We start from the raw sequence: 13,644 nt of genomic DNA on the forward strand, positions 1-13,644 counted from the left end.
AAAAGGTGTACTGGGAATCGCCATTGTCTTTCTGAAAGGATTCATGATTCATTGAGACTCCATGCCGTGTCGCCTCTGAGGCCCATTACCTTACAAACTGCTTCCATAGAGGGAGAGGCAGTATGGTAACTCTTTCTGTCTTGAAGAATTTTAAAATTCTTAAAGGGGAACTTTTCAAGGGACATAACAATCTGAAAAGTTGCAACACCCAAGCAAGAATGCAAGTACATCATGTTCTACAGCTCTTCAGATTCTCTGATTAAAGTTTGACCCTTGCCAACGATTACTCCCTTGTGAATAATTCTACCCATTATTTAAGGTGGGTGCCTACTACTGACGCCGTGCCGTCCTTGTAAATAATCTCTGTGTTTCTGAAGATAAGACAATAAATAGGGAACCTATGTGGTTTAGCCAAAGCCAGGGCTTTGTAGTTTTCGTTTTCTGTGCCGTGCAAAGAAAGGACAAAACAGAACACTCGTGCATCCTGGACAAATCAGAGAGCGGTACATGATTTTTGTATTTGCTTTTTCACCATATGATCTATATCTACTTTGTTTTGATTCTTTTCTTTGGCTTCTTTCGCAGCATAGCTGCGAGAGACGACGTGAGTTGAAGCGCCGTGCCTCTTGTCCGATCTCTTGACCACAGCTGCTTTAGGTTTAGGAGGGGGCTGCAGGTGCAGGTTGATGATGCCAGCTTCCGGCTGGATGACCAACAGTGCATTTAAAGTGATGCAGCCCACGCTGCTGGGAGGGTGGCCTTGGCTCGCTTTTGGCACGCTCAGGACCTCCTCTTCCGCCTGCTGGGAATACTTGATTTCATACTCCTTAATCGGCAGAGTCCTTTTCTCACCTAGGAACGTCTGAATGGAGTCTAGTTTTCCTCTTACCCTTTCTCCGTCCGGGTTGGCATTCATCGTTGGGATGTAGGTGTAAGGCTTGACGCAGGAAACGCCAGCCTTTCTGCTGCTCGCGATGGGTTCTCCCTTGGTGAATTTGCAATCCAGGCTTGGTTGTTGGTTGGTTCCCCGAGACACGTTTTTCTTAAGAGACTGTGACACATTCTGGTGAGGTAGACTTGAGGTTGGCTGAGTTACCTTTGACTTCTTGGGCCGCTTTGGGGTCTCACAGCAAATGAAAGGAGTAACTTTTTCCCAGCTTGGTTCCTAGTGGGGCGAAAAAAGATGGAACCTTCTTTTTATTAGTGTAAAGAAACTTCGTGACTATACCAAAACTACCATGTTTCCCCGAAAATAAGACCCTGTCTTATATTTTTTTTGAACCCTGAAATAAGCGCCTGACCTTATTGCCATGCGCTCAAAAGCCCGATTGGGCTTATTATCAGGGGATGTCTTATTTTGAGGAAAACAGGGCATGACTTTTCCAGACCTCAGTTTCATGGAATTTGGGTAAACTGTAAATTGGAGAAAGCTTTCAACCTTTCCCATGGTGTCTTAAGGCGCTTTCCCATGCCAGAGAGATTTCACTTGAAAATTACAACCTCGCCTATTAAACTGGAGCTCTGTATTAAGTTAATGGATCTCAAGAAACTGGGAAATTAATAAGGACCTCTTAGTACATCACCCCAAAATTAAGTACCGCTAACTGAAAGGCCTTACATGAGTCATTTGTGTGATCAATGGGGCATTTAAAATATATCTTTTTGTGTACAAGGATTTTCTCGCCTTCTGTGTTCCAGGCCATATTACAAATTTATATGGACATTTCATAATTTAGTGCTGGTCTATTTATTTATATCAAATACCGAAATCTGTTTGTTTCTTTTTTTTTTTCTTCTAGCTAGCATGTTGTCAAGAAAAACAAGTCCTCATCTTTACATAACTGGTTTCCATCCATAGTGGTTTCAAATTTGTTAATATATCTAAAGAGGAGGCCTGTATTTTGCCATTCTGCATACTGCAGGGTTTCCACCCCTTTTTGCATGCCTACAGATTCCTTAAAAAAACGGCCAATAAAAACTCATTTGCTATGTTAGAAGTCATGGTGGCACAGTGGTTAGACTGTAGTATTGCAGGCTAACTCTGCCCACAGCTTGGAGTTTGATCCTGATGGGGTTCAGGGTTGACTCAGCCTTCCATCCTTCTGAGGTCAGGAAAATGAGGACTTAGATTGTTAGGGGCAATAAGCTGACTCTGTAAATAGATTAGAGAGGGCTATAAAATTCTATGAAGCAGTGTATAAGTCTTAGGTGCTATTGCTATTAACTAAAAAATTAGTTAATTTTTAGGAGAATTAAAAACTTTGTGTGAGTGTGTGTGTGTGTGAGAGAGAGAATGCTGCTAAAAGTAAAGTGTTTGCTATGATATGTGTAGATTTTAAATAAATATTTTATTTTAAAACCTAATTAGTTCTGTAGTAACATAAATTGTAACAGTTCTTTTTGGAGAGCAGAAAAAGATTAATTGGGGCTTCAATTAAATAGTGCTTGTTTGTTTGTTTATTCCATTCAATCATGTCTGATTCTCAGAAACTACATGGAGAAGTTCCTGCTCTCCATGCAGGAAGGTTTTTCAGAAGTAATTGCCCATTGCCTCTTTCCTAGGGCTGAGGGAAAGTGACTGGCCCAAAGTCACCTACTAAGGTGGGACTAGAACTCATATTCTCCCAGTTTCTAGCCTGATGCCTTAACCACTACGCTAAACTGGCTCTCAAACAGTGTTAAATACCTATAGTTCCCACTAACTCCAAAGTCATAGTAGATGTATGTTTATTTAGGAACTAGTCAAATTAAGTGAAGTTTTACAGCAAACAAAACAGTAGAATACTGCCCTCTTAAACCACTCCCAAAGAAATGGGACATCTAAGCTAATCCTAAACCTGCTTTTATCTAAGAGTAAGTTCCGCTTTAAATATTCTTTTTGACAGATCCTTAATGATATTTTTTACTTTTGATACAAAAAACTATAAACTGTTAAGCATGGTTTCCTAATTTAACTTTATTACATACATGTATCAAACAAAACCATTTTTCTTTCTATTTTTTTTTCTTCTGTTTTATTTTTCTTTTCTTATCCATGGTGTCAGTTCAGTTATAATTTCTGACCTTTGCCCCCCAAAATTGATAGTGATGCCATTCTCATACCCACTGCAATTAATATAAAGTTCATTTGTAAGTATAGATTTTCTCAGTCTTGAGACTGTTATGGCCAGTTTTGTAACAAACCAGGGACAGGCCTGGATTTTCCTAGTCAAACGTAACATAGGATTTTACTGTTCATGGACACAAATAGTAAGCATTGCGGTAGATCCTAGAATAATTGAAGCATTCTATCAACCAAGCCTGCATGTTTTCTATATCATTTTCTTGGGGTATAACCATGCAACTTTCAAATTATTTGGGTATGAGCCCTCCAAGTGCATGTTCCCAGGAATATTATTTCTTTAAAACCAAGAAAAGGATTTTCTTGGCAAAAATCTTTCTAAGAATTACTTGGAAGACTTTCTGACAGCTAATTGAATCTAGGCAGATTCCCCAAATCAAGATTTTAAAATGAGATTAGAGTCTCTTGCAATTTGATGTCCAGAACTGTTGTTACCTTCCCGTTATTCAAACTACATCAGGTAACGTAAGATAATTATGGTAAGTTACTGACAGGAAAATACCTTGAACTGAAATACTGAGGAACCTGTCAAGAGTGCATTCAGAAAAGAATTTATTGAAGCTATCTAGATGGTAAAACAAGGTAAGTTATCTAATTTGGCATGGTAAGAAAAGTCCTAAGCAAGACACAGAAGTCAAAATTACATACAAACCAAAAAACAAAGACAAAATCCCCAAACAAATAAACATCTTCACATACTGACATATCTATAAATTGCTTAAACATTTAAATCAAAAGGCAAGTTCAAAACTAAATTCTTAACAGCATCTAAAAGTGGCTTAAAGGTTCCACCTAAAGATCAGTGGGCATTTTTTTCTACCTTCGGTGAAATATTGTCCAGATTGTTGACCTACCAAGATGAGCTCATAAAGCGCATCTGGTTAAATTTACAAACTGCATTTTTCTCGAGAGTCTCTTAAGTGTGCAACTTTAAAACAAGGCAAGATTTGAGTCAAAGACGCCTAGGAGAGACCGAAGCATACGATCCTGTTCGTTCTGCAGTGGTCCTCTCCACATATATGGCCCAACGACTACAGTATAATCTGAATCATTTTATAGTTGCACATGAGAGATTGGCAGGGCTAAAACCCCGTCCTCAGTACCCTCGGTGAGCTAGGTGGGTACACTTTTAACCATAACAAAAATATTGTGGTAAATTTTCTCCTGAAAGCAAAGCAACTTCAAGGCTTTTTTTTTAAAAAAAAAGCAGGGGTGTCCAATCTTGCCAACTTTTAAGATCTGTGAATTTCAATCCCAGAAGTTCCCCAGTCGGCCATGCCAGCTGGGGAATTCGGGAAGTTGAAGTCCACAATCTTAAATTTGCCAAGGTTGGACACCCCTGGCTTAAGAGTCGGTAACTTTAACAACACACATTTGAAGTGCCAGGGAAATTATGGCTTTAGAGTAGCTGACCAAGCAGTCAGTTAATTTTTCTTCCGAAGGTATGGAGAGGTTGCCTCTAAACATGGATGATAATAATAACAATCCAGTCTGCTTAATAGGGAACCTTCCATATTAGTTCTCATATACAGCGAGCCAACCAAATCTATTAACGTCTCGACACTAAATTACAAATTAAGAAAGTCAGGTCAGCCTAGAAGGCAGTGCTGTTAACCCAATCCGGCTGACCGTTAAGGAAGGGAACAGTCCAGAAAGCAGTGGGATGTCCAGAGATTTGGCCTGACTTCCTTCCTGTTTGCTTCCATTGTAACTCCTGCTCCTAATTTCATTGGCTTTGCCGGCGTGGGTTCCTTTCGCATGCAGGGAATGGCTGCTGTGGAGATGCCCGTGTCTTCTCAGCTGAACTGAACTGCTCAAGGTTAGACTTTTCCTCTCCGGCAAAAAACCACAGTGCCAGTAGCCCCGATCCAAATGCCTCGAGAGGAGTGAAGTCTTGGCAAGCCTCGGTACGAAAGCGGAGGCTATCTCGTGCATTTTTATCTGCTCCTTCACCGCATCGTACACGGCCTCTATCCTCGGCTGGCCCTTGAGCTGCTTGGATTTTAAAAACTGAGGGCAGGAAACCGTCTCCGCAAAAGCATGGAAGGTTTTCTCACCGGCCTGGGGATTAACTACCTTACTTTTCTTTGGAGAGTTATCCAGACTGTGTCTGAGCGTGGCATCCTTCAGGGGTGGCAGGACCAATGATGACTTAGCAGTGATTTCAGTGCCAGACTGATTCCACAGAAGAGGCTCGTGGTTCCTTATCTCTTTGGTCTTGATTGTTTCTAGACTTTGGGGTTTTCCCGGTGACAGGATGTTATATTCCTTTATGGGCACCGGTTTCTTTTCTGCTGGGAACAGCAGATTCTCTTTCAGGAGAAATAACTTTTTTTCACTCAGGGAAACTTGGGCTTCTCTCAAGACCATTCTTTTCTTTTCTCCTTGGGACATTTGAATAGAGTGCAATTTGCTATATTCTGTTTCTTTCTTAGGCTCATCTGTTGCAGAAGGAGGAGGAGGAGTAGCAGTAGTTGTGACTGAATTAGAGTAAAGCAAAGTCTGTTTTTTTTCTGGAGAGCTGCCCGTGGCAGCGCTTGGGTTGAGTTTGAAATCAGATTTGACTTGGACGATATTTTTGGGCTCCGGTTCCACACCTTGCATCAGATCTAAGCAGTAAAGGCATCTATTGATGGATTCACTTGTCTTGGACTTTCGGGCTTTCTTTTGTAATTGAAGGTAAGCGAACGGGGCTGTTTTGCTCCAGCTTTGGACCTGAAGACGCGAAAGGAGGAAAAACAGTATTCAGCAAAAAGGCCTGGGGATGGTAGCAATAGCACTTAGACTTACCGTATTTTTGGGAGTATATGACGCACTTTTTCCCCCCAAAAAAGAGGATGAAAATCTGCATGCGTCTTATACTCCGAATGTAGCCCCGCCCAGGCTCGCAAATGGAGATTTCAGAGGCTGAAAGAAGCCTCTGAAATGAAGCTTCAGAAAAGAAGCCCCCAAACAGAGCTTCAGAGGCTTTTTTTTTTCTGAAGCTCTGTTTCGGAGGCTTTCAGAGGCAGAAAAAGTTTTTTTCTGAAACGGAGTTTCAGAAGTTTCAGAGGCAGGGAAAAAAGCAAAAAAAAAAGCAAGGCACAGAACTCACAACCAAGGAACCTGTTGCTAAAATTCACCTCTGGGAACAGCTGATTGGGGGTATTCCGGGAGGCCGATCCACCTGCCAATCAGCTTTTTTCTTATTTTCCTCCCCAAAAACTAAGGTGCGTCTTATACTCCGGTACGTCTTATACTCCAAAAAAATATGGTATATATCCTGTTTCCCCCAAAATAAGACATCCCTTGATAATAAGCCCAATCGGGCTTTTGAGCTCATGGCAACAAGGCCAAGCGCTTATTTCACGGTTCAAAAAAATATAAGACAGGGTCTTATTTTCGGGGAAACACGGTACCACTTCACAGTGCTTTTACAGCCCTCGCTAAGCGGTTTTACAGAGTCAGCCTATTGCCCCCAACAATCTGGGTCCTTTTTTTACCCATCTCGGAAGGATGGAAGGCTGAGTCAACCTTGAGCCGGTGGGACCTGAACTGCCAAACTGCTAGCAGTTAGCAGAAGTACCCTGCAGTACTGCACTCTAACCACTGCGCCACCACGGCTCTTATGAGCAAACCCTATGAGGAAATGGCGTGTCGTGAATGAAACTACAGTTTTAAAGGATGAAATGATCAGACCTTCTAGTAAAAGCACTTACAGGTAGTGTAAAGTGCTCGACTTATAACCTATTCATTTAGTGGCAGAACATTTCGTGCCCATATAGGCCTTACCAGCCACCTGCGGACACATCGTGGACAGCCCACAAGCTGTTAGATGTCAAGGTCCTCTTCGAACACGATGGACGAACATCATTCGTTTAGTGACCATTCGAAGTTACAACAGCACGAAAAATGGGACTTCTGACCGCTTTTCACACTTAAAACCATTGCAGCAGCCCCATTGGATAGGTGATCAGAATTCAGATGTTTGGCAATTGGTTCATATTTATGACAGTTGCTCTGTCCAGGGTCACACAATCTCCTTTTGCCACCTCCTGACAAGCAAAGTCAATGGGGAAACCAGATTCGCTTATATCAACCATGGTACTAACTCAACCCCTGCAGTGATTCCCTTAACAACGGTGGCAACAAAGGTCATAAAATGGGGCAAAAACTCAACAAATATCTCAATTAGCCGCAGAAATTTTGGGCTCAGTTGTGGTCGTAAGGACCGCAACTGTGTAAGTTTAAAATTCAAGCTGGGTGTAGAGAAACAAGAGTCTTTCTCTGGAACGATGCAGTAAGAATGACGTTTTCAGGCCATTCAAAAGCACTTCTCTTTATCCAGTGAAGCATTTTAACAACCCCTTTGGCAGCTCTGGAATGAATCACAGGATTTAACGGTGGCTCCAAAATAGGCCTCTCGTGGCTTTTGTTCTCCCCTCTTTCTGCTTAAAATCACGCGCGTCGGCATCTTGCACCAAAACCTGAGACGACTCCTGCGAGGAAGGGAAGCACTGTGTCCTTGGAACATACCCTAAAAGACTATGCCAGACACCTCACCCAACCATCTTGATTTCTCTGGATCGTCATCAATTGGTTTGCCTAGTTGTCTCCCTGGCATGTTCAACTGGAGGAATCTGAAATTGTCCACTAAAACAGGGCTCCCCAAAACCCTGGTCCGTGGACTGGCAACCGGGTCACAGCATGCCAGAAACCAGGCCGCGTAAATAAGCAAAGCACCGTCCGCGGGATGCAGGCAGCATGCAAAACCACGCCCCCTCCGATCCACGGAAAAATCTCTCCACGGAACTGGTCCCTGGTGCCCAAAAATTTGGGGGCCACTCAGGGGTGAAATTAAAATTTTTCCCTTACCGGTTCTGTGGGTGTGGCTTGTTGGGGGGGAGGGTCATGTGACTGGGTGGGCATGGCCAACTCGACATCACTCACATCGAGGGGCTCCTCACCGGCCCCTCCCCTCCCCTCCCAGCCACTCCTTGTCTACTTTGCCCCATTTTACGGCTTTTCTTACCACAGTTGTTAAGTGAATCAGTCACAGTTGTTAAATTACTAACACAGTTGTTGAGTGAATCAGGCTTCCTCATTGACTGTGCTGGTCAAAAGGTCACAAAAGGTGAGATTACATTTTATTTATTTTATTTTATTTTATTTCAAATTTATATACCGCCCTTCTCCCTGAGGACTCAGGGTGGTGTACAGCCAGATAAAAACATATAATACAAACATTAAAAACAATTAAAAGAAATATCTCTGTTTGGCCCCAGATTTAAAAAGACAAAAGCAATTAAAATTATTAAAAGAATTTGTTAAGCCAGCCCCCGGGGACACTGCGACCATCATAAATATGAGCCGGTTGCCCAGCGTCCAAAGTTTGATCACTGGGAATCAAGTGTGAAAAACGGTCCTAAGTCACTTTTTTTCAGTGCCGTCATAACTGTGAAGGGTCACTAAATGGTAAGTCAAGGACTACCTGTTCTGTACATTATTTTTGCACATTTTTTTAAAAAAAAAGAAATTACTGTTAATTAAGAGCAAGAATTGATTGACTTACTGCTTCCTCCCATCCCGTTCCATTCGCACACTCCAAGGGCCTTTCTTCTTGCTCATTTACACTATTGCTGATGCTCAAAAGGGTGTAAATCTGATTCCTCTCCCGCCTCTCATTGGGGTAGACGCAGCAAGTCTCCGTTTCCGCATTTCTCGGCTTGGTTGCGGCTTTGTCAGCGTTGATTTCACTTTGGTTCTGTCCAGAGGAATTCATAACAGTTGCTGTCACTGCTGGTTGTGCGCCTTCTGCCTGCAGGTGGATGAGGACGGATTTTACATCAGCATAAATGAACTCCCAACGGGTGGAAAAAAAAAAGTTTGGTGTTTTAATTGACTGGGTTTCTTTGATGCGGTAATGCATAGATAGTCCGCTAACCTTTGTCAGGAACGGTTTACTCCAACTTAATAGCCTTATGAGCTCATCCATGTGTTAAATAAGATTTATTTAACACAGGCTCCTACTCTTGTGTTTCATCTCAAGAAAAAATGCACTTAGCACAGTTCATCTTCATAGAGGGCTGTGAAAATATCTACAGACCAGGGGTGAAATCCAGCAGGTTCTGACAGCTTCTGGAGAACCGGTAGCGGAAATTTTGAGCAGTTCGGAGAACCGGCAAATACCACCTCTGGCTGGTCCCAGAGTGGGGTAGAAATAGGGATTTTGCAGTATCCTTCCCCTGGAGTGGGGTGGGAATGGAGATTTTGCAGTATCCTTCCCCTGCCACACCCACCAAGCCGCACCACACCCACCAAGCCACGCCCACAGAACCGGTAGTAAAAAAAATTGGATTTTACCACTGCTACAGGCCCTTCACATCTGGGACATAAATTGTTTCAACTTCTACCCTCAAAACGACATTATAGGGCAGTGTTGGTGAACCGTTTCGGCACCAAGTGCCAAAATGGGAGCAACCGTGTGGGGGAAGCACCGAAAACCGGAAGAGCAGTTGAGCTGAGCTTCTGGTTTCCAGCGTGCATATGCGTGCCGGTCACCTGGTCTTCTGGTTTCTGATGCTCATGCTTGCGCAAAGAGCAGCTGGCTGGCATGCATGTGCGCGCTGGAACCCGGAAGAGCAACGGGCGACAGCTGGAGTGCCACTTCCACCACACATGCCATTGGTTTGCCATCATGGTTATAGGGCATTGCACACCAAAAGGACCCAGATTGTGGGGGGCAATAAGCTGACTTTGTATAAATAGACAAAAGTATGAAGGCTATTGCTTAACGCATTGTAAGCCGCCCTGTCTCCGGAGAAGGGCGGCATATAAATCAAATTAAAAAAAAACCAACAACTAGACACACGGACAGTGTTTTCCCCCATGCTGTCACTCTGTTAAACAACCTATTCTATTCTATTCTATTCTATTCTATTCTATTCTATTCTTATTTATTTATTTATTTATTTATTTATTTATTTATTTATTTATTTATTTATTTATTGGTTCGATTTATATGCCGCCCTTCTCCAGAGACTCAGGGCGGCTTACAATGTGTTAAGCAATAGCCTTCATACTTTTGTATATACCTGCTTAGTAGGGCTTTCACCCCCCCCTCCCCTAAGCGGTGTTCTTTTTTATACAAAGTCAACTTATTGATCCCACAATCTGGGTCCTCAATTTACCTACCTCAAAAGGATGGAAGGCTGAGTCAACCTTGAGCCTGGTGAGATTTGAACTTGCAGTAATTGCAGGCAGCTGGCAACTAAGTGCTACTTAACAGCACTTTAGTCCGCTGCGCCACCAAGGCTCCTCTATTCTATCCCATAACCCTAACCTTAACCCTATTCTATTCACACTCTTCATACACACACACACACACAAATATGATAAAAAGTCAAATCTTCCACCCACTTTCAGTGTGGATGTGAATGTGGATTGATTCTCAAGAGGCAACAAGGATGCTCATACCAGCCCAAACTTTTGGATTGGTTGGATCTAGTTCAGTTTCCTGTTTTGCTTCTCCTTCCTCATTTTTCCTGCTAGCTCATCAATCCCCCCCTCCCATGTTTGCTTGCTTTATTTGTTTGTTTGTGTCCCGTCTTTATTAGGGGTGACATGATAGCAGTGTTCCAATATTTGAGGGGCTACCCCAAAGAAGAGGGAGTCAAGCTATTCTCCAAAGCACCTGAATTCAAGACAAAAAGCAATGGGTGGAAAGTGATCAAGGAGAGAAGCAACCTAGAACTAAGGAGAAATTTCCTGCCAGTTGGAACAATTAATCAGTGGAACAACTTGCCACCAGAAGTTGCGAATGCTCCAACACTGGAAGTTTTTAAGAAGATGTTGGTCAGCCATTCCTCTGAAATGGCCCCTTCCAACTCTGTTGTTCTATTCCGGAGGTCTTCAAACTTGCCAGTTTTAAGACTTGTGGACTTCAACTCCCTGAATCCTGGGAGTTGAAGAGTACGAGTCTTAAAGCTGCCAAGTTTGAAGACCTCCGTTCTGTTCTGTTCTATTATTTTTTTTACAAATCACAACTCTTCAGCTTTCTAGCCTGCCAAAATAACCTGACCCAACTGGCTCTCTCTGTTGCCCTCTCCTTTACGGAGTTTGGGAGGGGGGGCTCAGTCCCTCTTTGACCGTCCAAATATGTACCTTGCCTTCAACATCCCACACCTTCTTATGGGGGAGGGTGCAAATGGCAACTCCTTGAATGTATTGTCCTGCTAGTTAGCACTGGGGAAGCCTGCGGAAGTCCACTGAAGCTTGAGAGTACGGGGGGGGGGGGAAGGTTGGGGGGGTTAGAAGATGCGGAGAGCCTCGACCCACCCACCCTTCCGTTTTTGCTGAACGTGGCCAGCCAGAGCCACCCTGGCCTTTGAACTAAGGGCCTCTTTAACTTCCAACCCCCCCCCCCCCGCTGTAGGGAAGGCACTCTGCACTTGCTCAGGAGCTTCCGGCAGCCTTTCCTCTCGGCTTTCCACCGAAGCCATACCGGGCTTCATGGGGGGGGGGGAATCGGGGGTCAGGGGCGCCGTTTCCTTGGCGGCACTCTTCCCCTGCTCAGGAACAATCTCGTCCCCGGCTCCTTTCCGTGGAAGGGGCTCCGCGCGCGGCCGGGAGAACCGTTACCTTGGCGGCTTTCCGCCCGGGTTCTGGAGCCTCTCCGGGAGCCAGACTTGGCCGGATCGGTCTTGGCAGGAAGCCAAGCCGGCCCGGCCCTCTGCACCCGCTCAGGAGCCCTCTCGCCCGCCTCCCCGCACTCACCCCATAATCCCGCGTGCCGTCCGACCGATCCTTGGGCTCCTTCCCTTCCTTCCTTCCTTCCTTCCTTCCTTCCCTCCCTCCCCGCCCGCAACGCCCGTGTCCCGCCGCCTCCGAGAGCTCCGACGCCGTTCAGCCGCTCAGGGGGGGAGGCGAGGAGGACGCGGCGGCCGCCGAGGAGTAGGACGGGCTCGGCTGGCGTCGTGCTGCCGGGGGAGATGGAGCCGCCGATGCGATCACAGTCCCCGCGCCGCCCCCCGCCTCTGTCCTCGTCGCCCGGGACCCCGCCGTTGCCGGGCGACCGGAGCAGGCGGCGGGGAGGAGAGGGGGCACCAGCCCATCAGCGGAGGGAGGGAGAGGGCTGGGGAGAGGAGGAGGAGGAGGAGGTCTCCCCTTCCTCAACCCCGTCCGGGGTCCCGAGCATCTTCAGAGGGCAGCCCAGGGTTACCGAGCCTCTCCGTGCAACCCGGGATGCCCGGGTGGAATTAAAGGAGACGTAAGGCTTCCGTTTAAACAGTAACAGAGTTGGAAGGGACCTTGGAGGTCATCTAGTCCAACCACCATCCCCGCTGCTCACGCAGGAGACCTGTACTAGGGATTCGAACCGCCGACCTTTCTGATCGACAAGCTCAAGGTCTTAGCCCCTGAGCCACCTAGTCAGGCTATTTATCCATGGACCGATGTCTGCAAAATATATATTGTCTCTTGAAAAAGTTTTAGTTCGCTCTTCCTGTTTTAGTTTTTCTTCTCGTATCGTTTTGTATGCATCCTTCTTTTTCTTGGCTTTTGTATAGGGTGGGAGGGAAAAGATGGCTGGATGGCAGAAGGAAGGAAGGAAGGAAGGAAGGAAGGAAGGAAGGAAGGAAGGAAGGAAGGAAGGAAGGAAGGAAGGCTTTGCTAAGTTGCAGTCACTTCATCAGATGGATAAAGCAAATTCTGTTGATGAAATGAGCTCCCACTCGGGAAAGCTTCTGCCTTTTAATCAGTGGTGAAATCCAATTTTTTTTACTACCGGTTGTGTAGGCGTGACAGGGGAAGGATACTGCAAAATCCCCATTCCCTCCCCACTCCTGGGGAAGGATACTGCAAAATCCCCATTCCCTCCCCACTCCAGGGGAAGGAGACTGCAAAATCCCCATTCCCTCCCCACTCTGGGGCCAGCCAGAGGTGGTATTTGCCTGTTCTCTGAACTGCTCAAAATTTCCGCTACCTGTTCTCCAGAACCTGTCAGAACCTGCTGGATTTCACCCCTGCTTTTAATAATATGGATTAGCAGGAAAGGGGACTACTAGATTCCTGATTCTTGGCAAACTTGAAGTCTTATTACTATGGTTGTTTTATGCCAGCATAATGCCCTAATATTGTGATTAAATGGAGGGTTGTCCCTTGGGGTACCCATGTTCAGGTTGAACTCTCCTTTGGGCCAGGCATGCTCCATGCCAACCTGCCTCTGGAGGGGGGGGAGTTGCTAGGCTAAAGAAAAGGCAGATGTAAATTCCATAATGGAAGAATGATTGACAATCCCTGTTTTTCCTATTAACTTTCAAATGGAAAATGAGCTGGATTAGAAAAACTGACCCAGAGGAACCAATTTTGTTTTGCAAGGGCTTGTTTCTCTAAAGAAAATAAGCATCCACATAAATCCACACAAGTCTTATTGCCCGTTTATCTCAAAATGCCTCAGAGGTGAAATCCAGCAGGTTCTGACAGGTTCTGGAGAACCGGTAGTGGAAATGTTGAGTAGTTCGGAGAACCGGCAAATACCACCTTCT

At 45.1% G+C, this 13,644-nt stretch overlaps 1 protein-coding gene across 2 annotated transcripts; it reads right to left on the reverse strand.

Moving 5' to 3' along the window:
• Nucleotides 1-482: 482 nt before the first annotated feature.
• On the reverse strand, nucleotides 483-12,321 carry C11H16orf46 (chromosome 11 C16orf46 homolog). Of its 2 annotated transcripts, none has more exons than XM_087877308.1 (4): nucleotides 11,876-12,321; nucleotides 8,673-8,918; nucleotides 4,751-5,836; nucleotides 483-1,165 (listed from the first exon to the last, which is right to left on the reverse strand). In XM_087877308.1, exons 2-4 carry the CDS (start codon nucleotides 8,880-8,882, stop codon nucleotides 494-496), a joined length of 1,968 nt encoding a protein of 655 aa, XP_087733434.1. In that variant the 5' UTR covers nucleotides 8,883-8,918; nucleotides 11,876-12,321; the 3' UTR covers nucleotides 483-493. The 2 variants fall into 2 exon arrangements, with proteins under 2 accessions (XP_087733434.1, XP_087733435.1); XM_087877309.1 differs by having other exon boundaries at nucleotides 5,198-5,836; nucleotides 11,876-12,175.
• Between the last annotated feature and the right edge of the window lie 1,323 nt (nucleotides 12,322-13,644).

Source organism: Pantherophis guttatus, chromosome 11 (genome assembly GCF_059756535.1).
Source record: "Pantherophis guttatus breed Tessera chromosome 11, ASM5975653v1, whole genome shotgun sequence".
NCBI classification, from domain to species: domain Eukaryota; kingdom Metazoa; phylum Chordata; class Lepidosauria; order Squamata; family Colubridae; genus Pantherophis; species Pantherophis guttatus.